Below are 20,159 nucleotides of genomic sequence, written 5' to 3' on the forward strand. Positions count from 1 at the left end.
TCCGGCCATGTATCCTCCGTCGGCTGTTTCCTCTAAGGCAAAGAATCTGGGAGTGCAGATTGATGAGGGTCTTACTCTGAAACCTCAGATCCTAGGTCTTGTTGGAAAGTGTTTCGGCATTTTGAAAATGCTTAGGAAATTTCTTCCTATGCTCTCTCTTGCTCATCGAAAAGTCACTGTACAGGCCATGATAGGCTCCCGCTTGGATTATTCCAACGTCCTCTACCTGGGCATGCCTGAATACCTGTTATCACGCATACAGGTAGTGCAGAATTCGGCTGCTAGAGCCATTTATGGCCTTCATCGTAGAACCAGCGCAAAAGAGCAATTGGAAAAATTGCATTGGCTCCCAATTAAGAAACAGGTGGCTTTCAAGGCACTTACACTAGCTTTCAAAGCACTTCACGACTCTGGAGCAAAATATATTAGAAATCGACTGGCCTTCTACATGCCGGCCAGAACTCTGATGTCAGCTTCTCTGGCCTTGGCATCTGTTCCATCCATACGTAGGGCCCGGATCGGGGGTCGCTCCTTCCGTTATCTGGCACCCAGGCTATGGAACTCCTTGCCAGCTCCTCTGAGGAAAACCACAAATTTGTTGACTTTTAGGAAAGAGTTAAAGTCCTGGCTCTTTGTTCAATAGTTTCCTGTCCCTCCACTGCTCCCAACAGTCGCATCAGGTTTTTAAAGCGCCGGGACACTCCTCTGAGTAGCTGAGCGCTATACAAAATCATTAATAACATTGACATTAACATTGATGTCACTTGCATGCTGCCTACCTAGGTTAGTCCCCCCACTTCATTTTTTTAGGACTTGTGCCCTGCATTTAATGCACTGTTATTGAGAAATGCGTGTTACACAGATCTGAAGGCCTGGGAGGCTTCCTTGCAGCTCTATTCTGAAGTCTTTGCTCTATGCACTTAATTCACAGAACACCGTAACACCCCTCCCCCCCTTGCCCACAAGCACCAGCCCTGTGCACTCTGCAACAGGCGCCGGTGAGCTGAGGCCTGCAGGTTTCATGCGAGCACGAGGGACAGGAAGCCTTTGAGGTTTTGGCACATGCCGCTCACCTGATCAGAACTAACTTCCTTTTCTGGCCCCCACCAGCCCCTCCCGGTGACCTCCATCAAAGACAGCTCCTTGCACCCCCACACACTTCACCCACATCACACTCTTCTGAAACAACACAGCTCCCAGGCTCGTGCCAAGCCCCGCGCCCGCCGCCCCCGGTAAAGTGACGGGAACCGAAGGATTGATTGATACGAGAGGCTTTCGCTGTGCATGACGGGAAACCACAATGCAGCCTGTGCTGAGCAACTCAAAATTAAAATTAGCAAGTTTTACAGAAACCGACTTGCTGTTCTGAAGAGGAACTTGAGATTTTTTTCTTCTCGAACATGGTCTTTTATTTTATTTAATTGGTTTTGCAGAGTGGAAATCTGCGCGTTGATTCGCGTCGACAGGTTTTTTTTTTTTTACCAATTAATGGGATCAAGATTTTTTATTTTTATGACGTTAGTCTAGGAAAAGGAGAGAGTTGGACTGGCCAGCATGGCAGCCTGCAGACTGTTGTTCATCGCTAAGGCATTCTTTTTGCTACTTTTGTGGGTTCGAGCTTCGACGGGCGCAGCGGTCCTGGAGAAAACTGAGGTGAGTGGGCAACGCAGAGCGCGTTTATTGGTAGGAGTCCTACACAGCGCGAAAGAGAAGCCTTATTGGTGACTCAAAATACCCCTGGTGAATGGACCTGTTCCAAAATGGACACACTACCTGCATTGGCATAGGATTTTTGTGCAAGAGGAATGAATGCATAGCGCTGCCTCGTCCACGATTTGTGCTACCCCAGCAACGTAAAATGACGCCTTTCGACCCCTATTGGTCCTGGGTTGAATGCCCCCCTCCGTAGCCTTTGGAGGTCCCTGAAGGCTTTAAGGCGCCGCCGGAAACCGTGTTATGCCCCAGCTGTCATAGGGCCAGCTACCTTAGCCACCCTCTCGCCCTAGACAGCGGTCAAATTGCATAAAAAACGCATGGAAACTGTTCTCCTAAGCACACGTGGGGGTCAGTGAGTTTGGGGGGCGGACTAACTGATGCTTAACTAAAAAAGAAAATATTTTGTGACTATGTTGCTAGACTTTCAGGTAGAGGTGACTGCATGTAGAATATAATGCACACACATTAAATGAAATGCAAATGACTCGAAAACTAATCGTCCCTGTGCAGGAGACCTTCTTTCCTTTTAACCTGAAGCGACTCAAAGTTGCAATTAACAGTGCAGGAATAGGTATTCTCTTCCAAAAAGTTTGCGATCTATTTTGATCAAATTTAAAAAACCTTAGGGGGCGTCATTCCCAAAAGATCCCATCCACTTCAACCCTCCTCCTAGACAAATGTAAATGTTGCTGCAAGAGCGGGTTCGTTTTGCCTCCGATACGGGCGGCCCACTTTCCTTCTCCAGCTCTCCAATCTAGGCTTATTCACACCGGAAAACCGCCTCTATGACACAGGTCACTGCTTCCAGTATCCACTCCGTACCAGCAGGTGGCACTCTTCGAACATTATTTGGGCCCGTCTCCACAGATGCTGTATTACTTCAACCGTATTCCCATTCCTGGCCAGCAGGTGTCAGTGTATGATTCAAAGTACTTCTGCACTCAAGGACAGTTTTACTGCGGTAAAACTCCCTGCTGAGAATGTTGGGGTTATTTGGTCAGATTTCAAGGCGGACTGTTTTCGCTCAATCACTCACATTTTCGAAGAGTATTGTATTTATGCCTAATAATTTGTTGTTTCTAGGAGCTACATACGTGACAGTTTAAAATAATCTGAGTGATAAGTGGTGTTGGTGGCTAAGTAACTAAGTTAGTCACTCTCTAGTGAGAGTGGAGAACTGAACAACTGCTGTGGTAACCCTGTTACCGGTGAACCTTGGTAGCCAACAACAAAGGTGTCCTTGCATACGTCATGCCTGGTTCTGTGTTACTTCAGCTGCACTTCCAGGCTTTGCCATCAGATGTCAGTGTAAGAGCTGCATTGGGTCATCTTAGGTAGAGGCAGCACTACAGTCAAAGTGTTTGTCACTGGGATGCAACAAGGGAAAGTAATATTGGCAGAGAGAACTGCTCAAGATAACACAGGAGTCAGAGGTGAAAATGGATGCACTAGGTAGCACTTATCAGGAACTCAAGAAGACATAACGTGTATTTGTAAAGTGTACGTTCACCCAAGTGTATCTTGGCGCTGAATAACAGATGTTTATTGTTACCCAACTCAATGATACTCAGTTTATCTACCTCAGAAGGATAAAAGGCTGAGGGAACCCGCCAGGATTTGAATCTGTGACCATGAGGTCAAACACAAGCCCCTACAGTGGGTGCATTGGCCCACTAAGCTACCAGACACAGCATCTGTTTTTGCGTCATTGAACACCCAGAACACCTAACATCCAGCATCTAGAAGATAGAAACTGGAAAGGCAGAGGTAACCCCACAGGAGCACTGTATGATCAGGCTGAATCTGAGTGAGTTCTTCACCCAGAGTTACAGCGACCTAAACTCTCTGCTAAATGTCCATGAATAGTATTTTCTTGAAAGCACAGGCTCTGTGGGGCGATTGCATTTGGTGATGTTGTGTAAAGAGTAACTTCAAGTCAATAATCAAGATGAGAAACCCCACCTTAGTTGGCAGCTGTGCACACACCTGGCAAACGCACAGAAGGTGAAAGGCTGAAGCACTCAAGGGTGAAGAACTGAGTAAATAGACGCATTAGATGAGAAACGAGAAGAAACCAGTACTTAACTTGAAAACATGCATAGAAATAGGTGGGGACTCATCTGCAAACAACCAAGGCACACAAAGCAGCTGGCATCTAAAAAGCAAGGAAAGAACAGCAGAAATCACATCTAGGGAATCTACTACAAATAGGCATATTAAAAAAGCAGGTAAACACTGCCTGCTCTGCAAGTGGGTGCCCTGGTGCACTGCTAAACAATGATGACCGGGTAAGACTGAACATATAGAACTATGCTTGCTCGGCATGCAGGAGGAAGAAGTGCTTAATTTGAGCTGGTGCTCGCCCCACCCACTTAATTGTCAACACCGATGCTTGTGACAGTCTGCCACAAGGTGGTGCTGTCTGGCTAATTTAGAGATTGTATTGTATTGTATTGTATTGTAATTGCATTTATATAGCGCTTACTACCCCTGACGAGGCGTCAAAGTGCTTTTTCGGCGGGTAGCACGCTACTCCGGGACCCACAGAGGATTAGTGTTGAATTAGTATAGTGAAACATGCAAGTACATTTTAAGTGGTGGATAGGTTAGTCAGTTATTTGGATTTGGAATGATAGCAGAAGGATAGAGTAGGACAAAGGTTTGTATTTATTTATCGCTCGCTTGTTGACGCACGCTATTCAGGGAGCCTATAAAGGATTAGTGGTGAATTAATATGGTGAAATATGATGTAATTTCAGTGGTGGATATTAGTCTGTTACTTGGAGTGAGAAGGATAGCGGATGGATAAAAGGGGAAGAAAGATTTGCATTCATATAGCACTTGTTACCCCTGATGGGTGTTTAAGCTCTTTTCTGGTGAGTAGGACGCCACTCCGGAACCCATAAAGGATTAGTGTTGAAAATTAGTATAGTATAAATATGAAGTAATTTGAGTAGTAGATATGTTATTCAGTTATTTGGGCAGTATATTAGTATAGTTGAATATGGAATATGGAATTTGAGAAGTGAACATGTTAGTCTGTTAAATTTGATAGAAAAAGGATAGTGGAGGGATAAAAGAGTGAAGGATTTTTTTTTAAGTCAACTGATGGAAGGATCATTTTATATTTGTTAGTGATAAAATGTGGACTGTTAGGTGTAATTACAGTAGGGAGAGTGTGTCTGAGTGGGATGTAGTTATTTATGGTGTTGACTGGCGTTGTGTTAGTAATGAGTGTATTGGTTAGTGGTATAGGATAGAGTTGTGTACTGTTTGTGGGTGATGGTGGATATGTGTGGTAGTTGGGATAGTGGGGTGTGTAGATGTGGTTTGGTTGGGTTGGTGGTGCATGCTGGTACAATAATCTGTGCATAGTGTTGTGCGTGGTGTATATTTGGTGTGAGTGTGTTGCTCTGTTTGTGGTTGTGGATGGTGTGGGCTGGGTATTGTTAAATGAGAAAAAGGGCAGCATTTCTGGCCCTAGTTCCGACCAGTCTCGAACAGGCCCAAACAGGCAACTACCCTTGTCCTCTCTGCCCTTAACTGGCCCAAACAGGCAACTACCCTTGTCCTCTCCGCCCTTAACAGGCTCAAACAGGCAACTACCCTTGTTCTCTCCGCCCTTAGCCTCGACGCCCGGGCTGAGACGCCCTAAGCCTGGCCTTTTTGTAGCCCTAGTAATCAGGTGACCCCGTCAGCCAATGGGAACCCTAACCCTAACACTATCCAATCACAACACTCGCCCTAACATCTAGAACCAATAGGAGACCAGGACCTTGCAGCCAATCTTAACCCTAGTCCAAGCACCCAATCAGTTCAAAAACCCTGATCTCTACGTCCAATAAAGGCCTTAGCCCTACCACTAGTCCCAACCCAGGTCCAAGCAGCCAATGGTACAGGTAGCCCTAGTCCCTACTTCCAATAGAAAGCCGAACCCTACTCTTAGTCCCACAACTGGTCCAACAACCAATCACACCAGAAGCCCTAAATAGCTACTTCCAATTAAAGGTCTAACCCTAGCCCCACCCTACTCCCAACAACCAATAACATAGGAAGCCCTAGTCCCTACTTCCAATAGAATTCCGAACCCTAGCCCTAGTCCCAACCCTGCAATGATTGAATCACAGACCGAGAAACCAATCAGAACCCTCAAAAACCCAACCAATGAGGACATTAACCCTAACCCAATAGAAACACCAGATACAACCACCAATCAGTGTACACATGCGCCAACCATCAGCACACCATATAAGGTCCCAGCAACCTCAGACAAGGTTTTCTGGCCAGGGAGTTGGAAGCTGCTTGCTCCTGTTCAGAATCTCCTAGGAGAGAGACAGGCTCAATCCACAACTTTGGACTTCAGCAGGTAAAGGCTTCACTAACTCGAAATCTAACAATACTGTTTGAATAAAGCTTTACTCCCCCTGCTGGCCAAAAAACGAAGTGCACAGGCTCCAGTAAATACAGGTTAAACAGCTCACAGAAGCACCCTCTGATGTAGTGAAGTAGTGTGGCTCACTGGTTAGAGGCGGCAGACCCGAGAGCAGAGGACGGCCCGGGACCAGGGTTCGATTCCCGGCGCGGCAGGTTTCTGGACCAGGGTCAGCGGACTCGATAATTCTCTCGCCTCGGTGCCCACTCTGATCAGCGATCACACTCGGCAACTCTGGGCATTAGCTTGCCTCATCTTCACTAATGGCCCCACCAGACCGCCGGGGATGCCTGGTCTCACCCTGGAGATACCCATTAAGGGACCATCTCTCAGGGAAACCAGGAAGGGTTTCGCAGCGGTCGAAGCGCCTTGGGACCCTACGGGTAAGTAGTGCGCTATATAAATGCCTATACATACTATACATACATACATGTACAAAATCCCCGTTGCGGGGGGGGGGGCAGGGGGGTTGGCCTCACTGGCTTGTGAACACAAAATGGTGGCTGGGGGTGCACTGTTTGAGCACACAGGCCTAAGCACAGAGCAAAGGGGAAATTTGGAGGAAAAACAGATTTGTCACCAAGGAATGAGAGGGACAAACTACAGAGGTTGGACTGCAAATCCCACAATGCAATACACTAAATGTAGGCAATCATGGGCAGGGAAAACCACACATTTAAAACACAACACAGGTGATAAAATATGCAATTACATGCAGGCTAAAACTACAATGTTTAACTGTAACAACCACAGGCATAGACAGTAAACACAGAAAGTGAAAATCGTTTTTTAAACAACTTTTGTTTTGGGAAGAGACAGCACTAGTCTGTCTCCTTACCACTTCCTGGACTCTGCTCACTGCAATCTGGGGCACAGGTAGGGGGCAATTCACAAGATGGAGGAGAATGATTTGGGGTGCACCCAGCAAGGCCTTAAGGGCCCTGGGCAGGCGTGAGAGGAGGGCTCAGACTTGCCTGGTAGCTGAATAGCCAATGGTCTGCTGGCCTGGGGGTGGGGTTTGGGCAGCTGCTTGCTCCTGTTCAGAATCTCCTAGGAGACAGACAGGCTCAATCCACAACTTTGGACTTCTGCAGGTAAAGGCTTCACTAATTCGAAATTACGAATTCAATATACATTAACAATGACTAATGTCTGCTGCCCAAGTCATTCTTATAGCTTTGGGGTCCTGAAATAATCCGAATTGTCAAACTTGTAGGAATGTGATGCTTAGTAGTTGTGTTGTTGCTATCATTGGCAGCGCTGGCATAGGGGCAATGTGTGGTGTAAGCAGCAGTTGCTTCCTGACGAGAGCCCTGGCACTTATGTTTTTACAAATTAAGCACTGGCAAGTACGTTTTTTATTTGTATAGCGAGAACCTAGCCATACAGTCAGCAAGTGATTGGATAGGTACAGTGCCAGCTTTACTCATTAGCCACCACAAGTATGATATTTTGGACTACGCAGGCCATCCAAAGCTGCAGGGATGGACTGGAACTCTGAGTTTTATCATTTTTTAATACACTGACTAACTAACCACTCGTGCTGAGCTTAAAACATAGACTGAGAGCGCCACCACGTGGTGTATCTCATAAAGAAAAGTAAAAGTAAGTGCTGGTACCGAGCATCAGCACACACCAGCAGAAATGAAGTCCTCCAGGGTGGCTCAGTGCCTTGCAACAGCCTCCATGGAGGCTTCAGCCCGTAAACAGAGAAGGAACACACTCTTCTCCTCCATGAGAGGGATCCTCTAATCTTGTAGGGATGTTGGGCGGATTGCAACCAAAGAAAGATAATGGTCCCCATGCTTCTGCGTTTCTATTGGAGATGTAGATATTCTCACCTCCACTGAAGAACATTCTATAGACTGGGTTCCTATACACCAAACACTTACTCAGAACAGAGCATTAGATTTCCACCCCAATAACAGCCACCCTATGACCGCTCTGCAGGATCATTACAGAGGCGTAACAAAACTTGAGGGGCCCCAGTCCGATACATGGATGGGCCTCCTCCAGACTATCTCAGGAGCTCTCAGGCCAGGGTACTGTGCTGAGGGGTCCCCTGGAGTTCAGGCCCCCCCGCACTGCATGGTCTGCGGGGGCCTTTGTTACACCATTGGAGCATTACTAAGAGCGGGTCTGGTGGCTCATTGGACTAATCCGTTTGCTGTAGGGGCTTGTGTTTGACGTCAAGGTCACAGGTTCAAATCCTAGAGGGTTCACTCCGCCTTTCATCCTTCTGATGTCAATAAAATGAGTACCATTGAGATGAATAACAACAAACATTTGTTATTCAGTGCCAAGATACCCTTCTGGGTGAACGTGCGCTTTACAAATGCACATGTTATGTTATTACTAGAAAAGAAGGAATGCTGAGGCACCATGACTCTAATCGATGGAAATGGGGGAAGTTTAACTTCCATAGCAGCAGTATTTCCAGGGATCAAAGGATGGCTGGATCACAAAGGAGACGTGAGCTACCCACAAAAATAGATGCAAGCTCAACAGGGAGAAAACAATATCCACAGTAACCTGCCTGTAATTGAGAGTACCAGGGACATGCTGCAAAGAAATAGGGCTTAGTGGATTTGTTTCCACCACTGGGTTGTGTGAAGGTCAAAATGTCTCTTATCTGTTAAAATTGTGGATTTGCACAAGTTCGCTGGTTTGTGAAGTTTCCCTTCCAAAAAGTTGTAACAAGAGAAGTTTACTGGTGCGTTTCTATTTTGAAGAGAAAATATCTCTTTTATTGGGTCAAAAATAGGCTTGGGGAAAATGGTCAGCCCTCTTTGGCCATTCGGCTAAATTCACAGTTAGTGAAGGCATTCCACTCTTTCACAAGGGGCACATCTGCACATAAATTAGTTTCATTCAGTGACAGGAACTAATATTGGAATGCGTGCATTTTGAGACAAATTTTTTTTTTGTTGCTTTAAGCTAATTCTTATATTGTTTTATAACAACGAGGGTCATGCAACTCCCCAACAACAAAGTTTAGCAAAAAACACGATAAAGCAGCAAAAGGCCAGACCTTTTGTCTTTGACAATGCTTCTTCACGTAGGCATTAGCAAAGGCCTTTTGATTTTTCTAAAAATTATATACTTTTTATACATATTTAGGTTAGGTGTTGGCCAAGATCTTTTGCATTTTGTAAATTTATATACATTTTATACTTATAGGGGCTTTAACCCAGCCCTTTTTATCCATTGGTCTAGACTTAGGCTTTGTGTGTTTTCCTATTATGAATCCTAATTTATCCTCGATTGACCACCCTATTTTAGGTCGCTTTTACTGAAATTATGTATGTTATATGCTTATTTATAAGGACTTTGAGTCAGCTGTCTTCATCCATTGGTCTCTTGTTGTGTCATTCACATTTTTCTTCAGCGCTACAGCAAACAGCATGGGACAATGGAACTTCAGTGTGGGTGGCTGCCTTCTGCTCTCTAAAAAGGAGCACACCCACCCTCACTGCAGATCCCTTCTGTGGCTCGGACTGTGCGGGAATGTACACTGCTTGACACTAAAAACATATTTTTGTTTTTCCCAATGTTTTTATTTAACATTGGCAAAGGCCAAACTTTGGGGGTCATTAGGATGGCGGACAGACATGCGTCCGTCCGCCACCCCCGTGGAAGAGGGACCGTCCGCATGGGCAGCGGTGGTCCCTCCATGCAAATTAGGATGTGACCGCCACTCTGGCGGTCACATCCCCTACATTTAACATTGCGGCGGATGCTGCTTCAAGCAGCACCCGCCGCAAGGTTAAAAAGTGCATGTTTACCTTTGGCAGGCACCGTGTGGTGCCTGCCGCTTCGTGCACGCAAAGGCAGGGGCTTACCATAGGTAGCCCCCATGTGCAGCTGCACCCCCCTCCCTTCACCTCTGGGGGCCCGCAACGGGCCCCCAAAGAATAGACCGTATGCCTTTCCACGGCGGAAATGTCGCAGTGGAAAGGCATTGGACCGTCGCCATCCTAATATGCCTGGCGGTGTCTGATAGACACCGCCAGCCATGTTAGAGCTTTTCCGCTGCGGTCGGAAGGCGACCGTGGCGGAAAAGCTGCGGACGGAAAAAATATCCCCCAGCCATCCTAATCTGACGGGGGTCTTTTTCCAGTCTGCAGCGGTTAATCCGCATCCTCCGGGTCAGCGGTGGCTTCCGCCGGCCCGGAGGATGCGGATTATCCGCGATCATAATCGGCCCCAAAGTTTGTGCAAATCCAAAAAAGCTGGCAGCCAATGACAGACCAAATGGCTTTGCCACTGCTCGTTTTATAAACGTGGTCGACTTTGTGAAGCTCAGTAAGTTGGCAGAGTTTGAAAACAAACTTCCAGTAGTAATTGAAAGCGAAGTTGTCCATTTTGGTAAACACATTTATCATGGCTGCCTTTAAGTAGAGGCCCCTTTGGAAAACCACAGGGTTCGGCCTTGGAAAGTTGAAACGCCAAGGGGTGTTTCAGCCTTCGTGACTCAGACAGGAGCAGGTAAAAGAAACAGACAGAACATTTAAAGAGTACAGTATTGACATATCAGCTGTCCAATGACAGCTTTTATGAACTACAAACAGAAGAGTATTACAGTCTTGTCGCCTATGTTGTTGCATAGACAAAGCAGGTATGCAGGTGAGTGGCAGTCTCTTTTCCCCCTAAAGCAATTCTGAAAACAAAGGAAACTGATAATCATGTGAAGAACACCTGAATTGTGTGCTGTGCATAAATCAAATTTGAAAAGTGCCTGCTGCCTGTAAAGTGCTTCTGCTGAACTTGCATTTTAAAAGCAGACAATAGAAGGCTCGCCTGCATTCTGCAGCTGTGCTGCACGTAGCAGACCTGCTCCATAGAAAGCCCTAAACCTAGAACAACCTGTTTGAGGAATCTGTGAGCTCCTCGTCTTACTATTTATTGTTTCTTTCCGGTGTGCTGTGCCTCTTTCCTCCACATACTCTGCTCCCTTACGCTTAACTTTCCACCACAGAGACCCTTGCATGTGCAGTTTTGATCAAATGTTTGCTAAATTGAGTATAGTCAGTCAATCAATCTTTATTGTCAGATCAGATAATACAATGCATCAACAAATTGCAAAGATATACAATTCAATACAAACCTTCAGACAAGGTATTACATCAGCAAGCTTAAAAGCTCTAAAAACGAAGGCCTCCATTAGGATGACGGCGCCATTCCATCGGAAAAAGGGACCGCCGCCATAAGGGCGTCGGTCCCGATGGTGGCATTAGGATGCGCCCCTCACAGTGGCGGGCACATCCAGCATTCCTACCATTGTGGCGGGCGGTGCACTCAGCACTTTATGAAGCTGTTGCATGGGATTGCACGCTGCTAGGAAGTAAGGTATCATATGACAAACGCGCACCCGCTGGCCTTGGTCACTGCACCATTATGTAGCAGAAGACAGAGAAGTTCTGCACTTCTGAAACCATACTGGGCGCCGGGCCACTAAAGATGGTCGGATGCGTCTTACAGATGCCACTCGAGATAATTTGTGCTCATTCGCTGGCCTAGTTCAGTGCTACAGGAAACGAAAAGCGCGATAGTATTGTTGCATCGCCTACTTCCTGCGTGTCCTTATCATAGATGTAATAGGTGAAGCAATAAAGACTAATTCTGCTGGACAATGGCAATGAAAAAGTAGAGCTGTCAAAGCAGAGCCCTTACTTTTTCGTCAAAATGGCCACAAGAGCACAAGATCTGTGAACCTCAAGCAGCACAGTCAAGTTAGCGGGGACACTTGATTGATAGTGTGCAAAGCCACTAGGAAACGTCTTAAAATGTGATACTGTTGTTGTATAGCTGATGCAGTCAACCTTTCCCTTTAAAGTTAACTAAGTGTTGCTACCTCAAGAGAAAACCTGGGTTAATTTATTTGCATATTTTCCCCTACACCAACAGGACACTCTAGATGTGCACTCTGGCACCATCACATGAACAACACCAAACACCAGAGCCGTACAAATGGCTAAGCACTGCCGGGTCATCAGCACATCCCTGTCGTAACTGAATTATTCAGAATCAGTCACGTTGATTCTTCTTTATTTCCAGTCTAGGCCTGGGCGTAGTTCGTGGAGTTCTGGTACGTGAAACTCCACGCAGTGACAAAAACTCAGCGGAGCTCTGCAAACGGCAGAGTGCAACGCAAACTGCAGTTGACACTGATCTTCCTGCCACTCGGGTAGAAATTCTACCCGAACGGCAACTTGAGCTCGCCAACTTACCGTTCGTTAACGGAAGCGGGGAAAAAACTTCGCTGTGCTGAGTGGAGATTGTTATGCACTACGCCAGCTCTGCAGAGCGCGTAGTGCAGAAAACTCCGCACACTCCGAGAACGGAGTGCAAGTTCACCGCCCAGGCCTAATTTCTACGTGCACAGTATTGCATCAAAGGCATACATTATCTGATCATGCTTCCTAATTCAACAACCACCTCATGCCAATCAATGGACAAGCTTGCACCCCGGCAGGAAGGAACAAAGTACCAAATCCCTGAGGCACATGCATCCACTTTTATAGCACCCTCCACAGATTCATAAAGGAAGCTTGCTCGCCAACATCCAGTGTGAAGGATATCTAAGTAACATGATCAAAGCAAGGCGTCTGAGACTATGGTCAATGAGAATCCCAGAGCCCTCTCCAAAGGTTGTCTAAAACATACTGATAATAGAAAGGCGTAATACCAAATGATGCTAATATAATAATAACACCGCCTAAAATGGCAGAAGTCATGAGAGAGAGAGAAGGACCCTCTAAATGAGAGCAACAGATCCATTACTACCACTAGAACAGTGTACCTGGGTAGAGAAGGAGGTGAGTGCGCTGAATAAAACCCTTTTTTGTCAGACGCACTTGTTGGAATGAGTAATACATCCAAATGTGGAAACAACAAATAAGGTACACAGCTACTAAGCAGTTAAAAAAAATAAAAATCAGCTATCATCCATGAAAAAAAGATGTTCTGGGATCCAATAATTTATAAAGCAGGGGATTCATCACAAAACCGCTTTCATTTGGTCTCTTCGGTATAAACATCTTCGATGTGTCTTTTCTCCACACTCAAACTTTATGTGAGGATCGATAAAGTTGAGAACTTAAGTGTGGCAAAGGACGTGACTGGTAATTGCACGCTAATACCATGTCCAATGACTACAGAGCCCTTTTTAGAAGACGTAATCAATCTATCATTGAGGGCTGCGTCTTTAGAGGAGGCAGAGAGCACCCTAAAAACTCTTAAGCTTGCAGGTCCCCCTGATGACCCAACTTCAGTTTGGCTGAAAAAGAATTTCCCAGCATAACTCATCCCGCTTATTTGCGAACTGTTCAATTTTTCTGTTCAAGAGAGACTCATCCCATCTCAGCTCAAACAAGGCAGACTTACCCCCAAACCTCTCATTGCAAAGATGCTGGAGAAAATGATAAATCAAGAGTCTCTGGAAAATCTGGCCATGACATGGAACTAAAACTTGAGTTTCTGGGAGGAAACAATCAGAATGGCAGGTACGGAAGCAGCTGTTTGCTGGTGATGCTCGATGTAACAGCGTCCTTCGACCACTTGGACCATTCAATTTTCCTTAATGAGGTGGCTGCAGTGACATATGTCAGGGAGAAGACCATGGCCTGGTTATGATGTTAACTTGGGGCAATGACAGAATAAGGGAGCCAGAGGGATCCCTTGACCACAACTGATGAATGGGCAAAATGCCTAGTCTTTCAGGAGACAAACTATGTTGGGTTCACAGAGTCTCATGAGAGGCTGCCAGGGAGTTATAAGACCAATCAATCAATCAATCAATCAATTGATTTGTATAGCACAGCTAATCACCCAAGAGTATATCCAGGTGCTTGCAGGGACTGAGGGAATCAGTCGAGTAGCCAGGTCTTGAGCGCTTTTTGGAATTCGGGTAGATATGGGTAAGTTCTGAACTGTATTGGAAGGCCATTTCAAGTTTTTGCTTCAAGGTAGGAGAAGGAGCATCTTCCACTTGTGCTTTTGTTGATGCGGGGAGTGTGGGCATGCGAGAGGGAGGAGGAGCGTAGTTGCCTAGCAGGTTGATTGTAGTTCAGGTGGTGGATGATGTAGGCCGGTGCTAGGTGGTGTAGGGCCTTGTATGCGTGGATCAGCAGCTTGAACTGGCATCTCTTCTGTACTAGGAGTGGAGTTTCTTGAGGTGAGGGGTGATGTGGGTAAGTCAGGGGAGGTTGAGGACACGTCTGACTGCTGCGTTCTGAATGGTCTTTAATCTCTGGAGGAGGTGTGCGGCATTCCGAGAGCAGAGAGTGTTGCCATAGTCCAGTCTGCTAGTGATGAGAGCTAGTGTGACGGTGCGTCTACTGTATAGGGGCAGCCGCTTGAAGATCTTTGGTGTGTAGTGCAAAAAAACGATGGATTTAGGCCCAGATCCTTGTACTGGGGTGAATGTATGACATTGTTCTACATTCTGTCCATCAACTGTGTTTTTTGCAATTTTCACCCCGAGTGTGCTGGGTATTCTCAGACGTGAGTCCCAGGCTCTCCACACCACTGGAGTCAAGCTATATAGCCTGATGAAGGCTGATAGCCAGAAACCGGTCCTTGGATGCTTGATTCCGGTCTGGGAAAGACATGGGTTGGTAGTTCGGACTGGACTGTTCCCATGAGGCACAGGGTCAGAACTGATTTGCATATAGCCAGTGTCTAACCCAGGGTGGTGTGGAGTGCAAAAAAACGATGGATTTAGGCCCAGATCCTTGTGCTGGGGTGAATGTATGACATTGTTCTACATTCTGTCCATCAACTGTGTTTTTTGCAACTGTGTTTTTTGAAGATCTTTGGTAGCATGCGCAGAATGAAGTAGCAGACAGAGGAGGCTGTGCTGATCTGGGACTTCATGGTCAGCTTGCTGTCAAGGATGATGGCAAGGTTTCAAGCGTGGTCCGACGGGGAGGGTGCTGGTCTTAGTTCCGCGGGCCACCAAGAAGCATTCCAGGGAGTGGTGTGGTTGTTGCAGATCAGTACTTATGTTTTGTCGGTGTTGAGCTTCAGGCAGTTGTCTCTCATCCAGTTCGCACTGCTCATCATTGTATTGTATATTTGTATAGCGCATAAAAACTGTTACCCTACAATCCTGGCGCTCAACCTAGATGGTAAACAGCACGTTAACAGCCTAGTGTTGATAGAGGGAGATCTGATCTTCCATCCTAGGGAACAGCCAAGTTTTCAGCTCTTTTCTAAAGCAGGTCACCGAAAGCGCCTGTCTAATGGTCTGAGGTGGATCGTTCCATTGTCGTGTGGCTGCTACACCAAACGATCTGCCTCCCATTCTGGATTTTTTATATCTGGTGGTCTTAATCAGGTTTACATTTGAAGAACGGAGCTGCACCTGTGGAAGCTGGTTCTGGTGGTGGTGGGTGTAGTGTCTCGCAAGTTAGCAATGGCGGAACACTTTTGGCTCCTGATGGACTCCATAGATCTGTGACATAAGTATTAGAGCGGAATGCAATGCAGACTTTTTTAGAATGTTGAGTTCACAGTTACACGCACATGAATAAAGACATGTAATACTAAGCTCTGTGTGTTGTGTAGTCGTCAGTGGGACCTAGGCTGGGGAAGACGCTACAGTGAGGTCCTTGGAGAGGAAGAGGATGAGTTTGGTATCGTCTGTGTAAGATACTATCTTAAGTTTGTGGGATGTTGGCCAAGGGAGTCATGTAGGTATTAAAGAGGGTGGCGCTGAGGCATGAGCCCTGAGGGACACTGCAGAGGATTTCCTAATGTTCAGAGGTAGAGAGATGAAAGCGGACTTTCTGTGTTTTTCCGGTGAGGTATGGGGCGATCCATCTGAGAGGATGCCGGCGATGTCTAGCCTATTGATCAGCATGTGGTGGTATACAGTGTTTTGAATGCTGCTGGCAGGTCAATGAGGATCAAGGCTGCTGTCTCTCCTCGGTCAAGGAGGACTTACATGTCGTCTGTGGCAGCGATCAGGGGGGTCTCGATGCTGTGACTGCTGTGGAATCCGGACTGGGAGGTGTCAAGAAGATGGTTCTGCTTGAGATGTTTGGTTAGTTGTTTGTTGATTGCATTCTCCAGGACCTTGCCAGGAAAGGGAGTAAGGAGATGGTCAGTCAGTTCTTGAGTTCGCTGGTGTCGGATGCTGGCTTCTTGAGTAGGGGTTTGACCTCTGTGTGTTTCCAGTCTTCTGGGAAAGCGTGGCATGGTTGTCAAAGTTTTGAGCAGAAAGATGATTTTGTGGCTGATTCTGTTGCTACAGAGGTTGAAGATGTGGGGTGGGCAGCGTTCCTTGTGGCCTCCTGAGTGGGTGGAATTGATTATGGCGCAGTTTCCTGGGGTGTGAGCAGAATCCATGTGGTCAGTTGGTGGTCTGTGTTGGTTGCGGTGTGGGTGTGTAGGTTGAGGAAGTCTGCAAGGCTGGGCTGTGGTTAGAAGTTTTTGTAGATGAATGAAATTTAATTTATATAGCCCTTAGCTACCCTAGGCCTCCTAGCGCTGATGGTGGTGATCGTTTCATTGATGAATTTGGCGAGGTTGTCGCAGAGCTCCTGGGAGGGGGTGATGCTGTTCTCTGTGGCTGCGGGGTTATTGAACTCTCTGACAATGTTAAAGAGTTTCTTGATGTGGTTGGGGCTGGAATCGATGCGTGCAGCTAGGGCATCTCTTTTCTTCTCCCTCAGTAGCCTGTGGTAGCGGTTCAGGGAGGTCTTGAAAAGAAGTCCTGTCAGTGGTGTCCTTGCTAATGCGCCGCCTTCTTTCCCGCTGTTTGCAGATGCCTTTTGCTGTTTTAAGTTCTTCGGTGTACAAGCAGGTCTGTTTTGTGAAACTTCTGTAGTTGTTGTCTTTGATGGGGGCGATGTTGTCCACATAGTTCATGTTCCAGGTGTTGAAGTTCTTGACACTCTGAGGAATGTGGCAGGGTCTGAATTGGAGCTACTGAGAGCGTTGGTCCATTGGTTATCGGATATTTTGCTCCGGCAGCAGTGGGGGGTGCTCTGCTGAATGTGAACAGCGGTGTGTGGTTTGGCGATATTGAAATGAATGATATAGTAGTGCACTACATTCAACTAACCTTGATTCATGAGCCTTTATTTACTCCTCGCGAAAATCTCATCTACCCAAATATTTGGAAGAAAGTGAACAATACCAGTGGAAATGTACAGATATGTGCTAATTGTATCCACGCTTCTTCCCCAGGCTTTTTCTCCAAACTGGTCTGACGGTGGAGGATGCAATGTTACAGCACATGAGTACTGGTACAAAGGACAATGCTGCTGGCAGTGCCCCCCAGGTAACACATCTTACAGAAAAAGAGGCAGGTCTTTAATAAAGAAGGATGAAGTGGGACCGGAGTTAATCTTTTCAGTGATGTATCTATTTATCCCTCTCTCTCTTTATCTCTCTTTCTCTCTCTCTCTCTTTCTCTATTTATATTATATATATATATGTGCAGATAGTTAGATGGATAGGTAGAAACACAGAGATGCAGTGTCTTAATAGGTGAAGGTCTCTGTGAACAATATCACCTCTCTTAGATCCATACACAAAGACACTATGTACCCGAAATGTTCAATCCATATTTCCTATATGGAACCCTCAAAATTGTAATTTTCAAAGTTAAATGCTCACACTTTTGAGTAAACACTTTACAGAAGATTGTGGGCCTGATTCACACAGGAAACTTTCAATTTTGAGTAAGCTTACACTTTTGAGTAAGTTTACAACTTTTCAGCATTCACAAACAGCACTTTAGTAGTAAATTTTCCTTTGTAGTAAGTCTATCACTACAAACGGCCAACCACTTGTACTGCAAGATCGTCACACAAACAATAATGCAGGTAGGGATGTACTAGTAACGTTTAAGTCACTACAGAAGTGTAAGTTACTACAAAAGTGCATTTTGTAAATAGGACTTTGCAGTGAAGGTTTGCAGCACGATAAAACATGCTACAAACTGCAGTTTGTAAATCAGGACCTAAATGTTCACTTCGTGCAATCACTCGCAGCCCTGCCATACACAGTGTTGTCATCAATTATGCCATTTTAGATGTCATCAGTGATGTTATCAATTATGTCATAGAACATGTCATGAGTGATGTAATATATGAGGTCAAAAGCAATGAATGGCAAAGGGTGCAAGTTATAGTTACTTGAAATAACTGGTGAATTTCAGTGTTTTTTTCACTTTAAAATGGTACATTTTAAACTGACATCTTCACCTAACTATAACGTCACTTTAAACTTTGTGTTTTTTCAGGAAATGTCAGTTTTTTTTAATACAATGTAGGATATTACTACCATACCTGACTATAATGCCACTTTAACCGTTGTCTTTTTACAGTGAATTTCTAGTTTTTTTTTTTAAGTGAAGTGAAATTACATTATAATACTTAACTACGCCAACCCCTGCCATTGACCGTGTGTGAGGGCTTGGCTGTGGGCCAGTTCCTGTGCCCAAACCCCAGCGAGTGGCCAATCCTCGCCGCTCATAGCCTTCGACTGTGTGCAGCATGGGATTGGCTTACACCCAAACCGCCTTCCTTGCCTCTTACCTTTGCTCCCTATTTCGCCCCTCTCCCCCTTTATAGGCTCAACACTCAGATACCCCAAGCAAGATAAGAAGGGGTCTGCCTATGGGAAAAGGTATCAGAAAGGGTGCTTTGACCTGAAGTAAATGCAAGGGGGCTGCAGGTAAAGAAAGCACAATAGAAGCACAGCTTCCACTTATATATATAGTTTGTTTTTGTTTGTGTTTTTGTTTTGTTTCCTTGTTTCCACCCAAAGACTGGCACTCTAATACATGGCGGGTTCCGCAGCTCGCGAGGGCGGTCACAAAAACAATCCGTTTTTCCTCCACACAGAAACGTTGTACACATTTAGGAGCGATTTTTAATTAATCTCTATTACAATATAGCCACAACAACAAACTGACCGACGCGTTTCAGCCCCCTGGCCTTTGTCAATGAATATATATTTGACGTGGGTGAGAAATAGAGGACGGTGTGGAGGAGGGGAATGAGAAGAGGGAAGATATAGAACTTGATAGGAAGGGATAGAAGCACAAGGGTTATAGCAATTGAGTGAAAGCTAGAGGTCATAAAAGGGGTGAGCAATGGGGGAATCTAGGATGAAACCCAGGGCGGTGAGGGCCTGTGGCTTACTTGATCCTAGAACTGTCTCTTGTGTTTCAGGACAGTTTGCACAGTCCAAGTGCTCTGCCACTCGGAAGACACAGTGTGCCCTCTGCTTGCCAGGCTCATACATGGACATATGGAACTCTCACTACACATGCCTCCCTTGCCGGACCCAGTGTAACACAGGTAAAATGGAATTTGCGTGTACCTGTTCTTCTCCCACTTCTTTAACACCCTGGATGTGTCTCATCTGGCCTTTTTGCCTTATTGAGCTAAAGGTGGGCAGTCTACCAAAAACACTTTCTTTTCTTGTACAAACGTGGCACTATCCCCATCCTTCTTTCTCTTCATCCTTTCTCACCTAGGGTTTCAGGTATTCATCTTTTCCCTCTTTTCCTCCTTTCCAATGGATTTACTTTCCTTCTTTCTTTTATCAGTGGAATTGGCTTTTCCCTAGCTTCATAAATCTGACCTTGATTTCTTCTCTATGTGTCTCTTCTCCTTGAATCTCTGGGCTCTACAGAAACACCTTTTTGTCTCCCCATGCTTCTGTCCTTCCTGCTGTTCTGACATCTTGGGCCTGCAAAGTTTCTGAGCTCCTTTACCTTTCCACCGCTGGCTCCCCTACAGAAAACTATAATACAATTATTTTACTCATCCCTATCCCAAGACATGCTTAGAAGTGTCACCTTGTCATGCCTCATTTTGCATCTCTCTCCCAGATCGTTACTTGGTGGAGACCAGCAAGTGTTTAAGTGCCCGCCCTCGAAGCTGTGGTTGTCGCGAAGGTTACACCTGCAGTCGCGATGAGGATGGCCAGTGTGAGGAATGCACACCATTGGTGGGGAGCACAGCGACAGCAACAAGTGAGACTGAAT

General features: G+C 45.9%; 1 protein-coding gene across 2 annotated transcripts in view; it reads left to right on the plus strand.

The window, feature by feature from the left end:
- The first annotated feature begins 1,242 nt into the window (after positions 1-1,242).
- The window catches only part of LOC147706384 (uncharacterized), a 70,820-nt gene continuing 51,903 nt past the window's right edge, over positions 1,243-20,159 (plus strand). For both annotated transcript variants that reach the window (XM_086932879.1, XM_086932880.1), the window contains exons 1-4: positions 1,243-1,653; positions 17,345-17,438; positions 19,339-19,467; positions 20,004-20,147. In XM_086932879.1, the coding sequence (XP_086789005.1) occupies positions 1,555-1,653; positions 17,345-17,438; positions 19,339-19,467; positions 20,004-20,147 (466 nt within the window). In that variant the 5' untranslated portion in view covers positions 1,243-1,554. The remainder of the gene's footprint in view (positions 1,654-17,344; positions 17,439-19,338; positions 19,468-20,003; positions 20,148-20,159) is intronic.

The sequence above is a fragment of the Lissotriton vulgaris genome, chromosome 7 (assembly GCF_964263255.1).
Source record: "Lissotriton vulgaris chromosome 7, aLisVul1.2, whole genome shotgun sequence".
NCBI lineage: Eukaryota > Metazoa > Chordata > Amphibia > Caudata > Salamandridae > Lissotriton > Lissotriton vulgaris.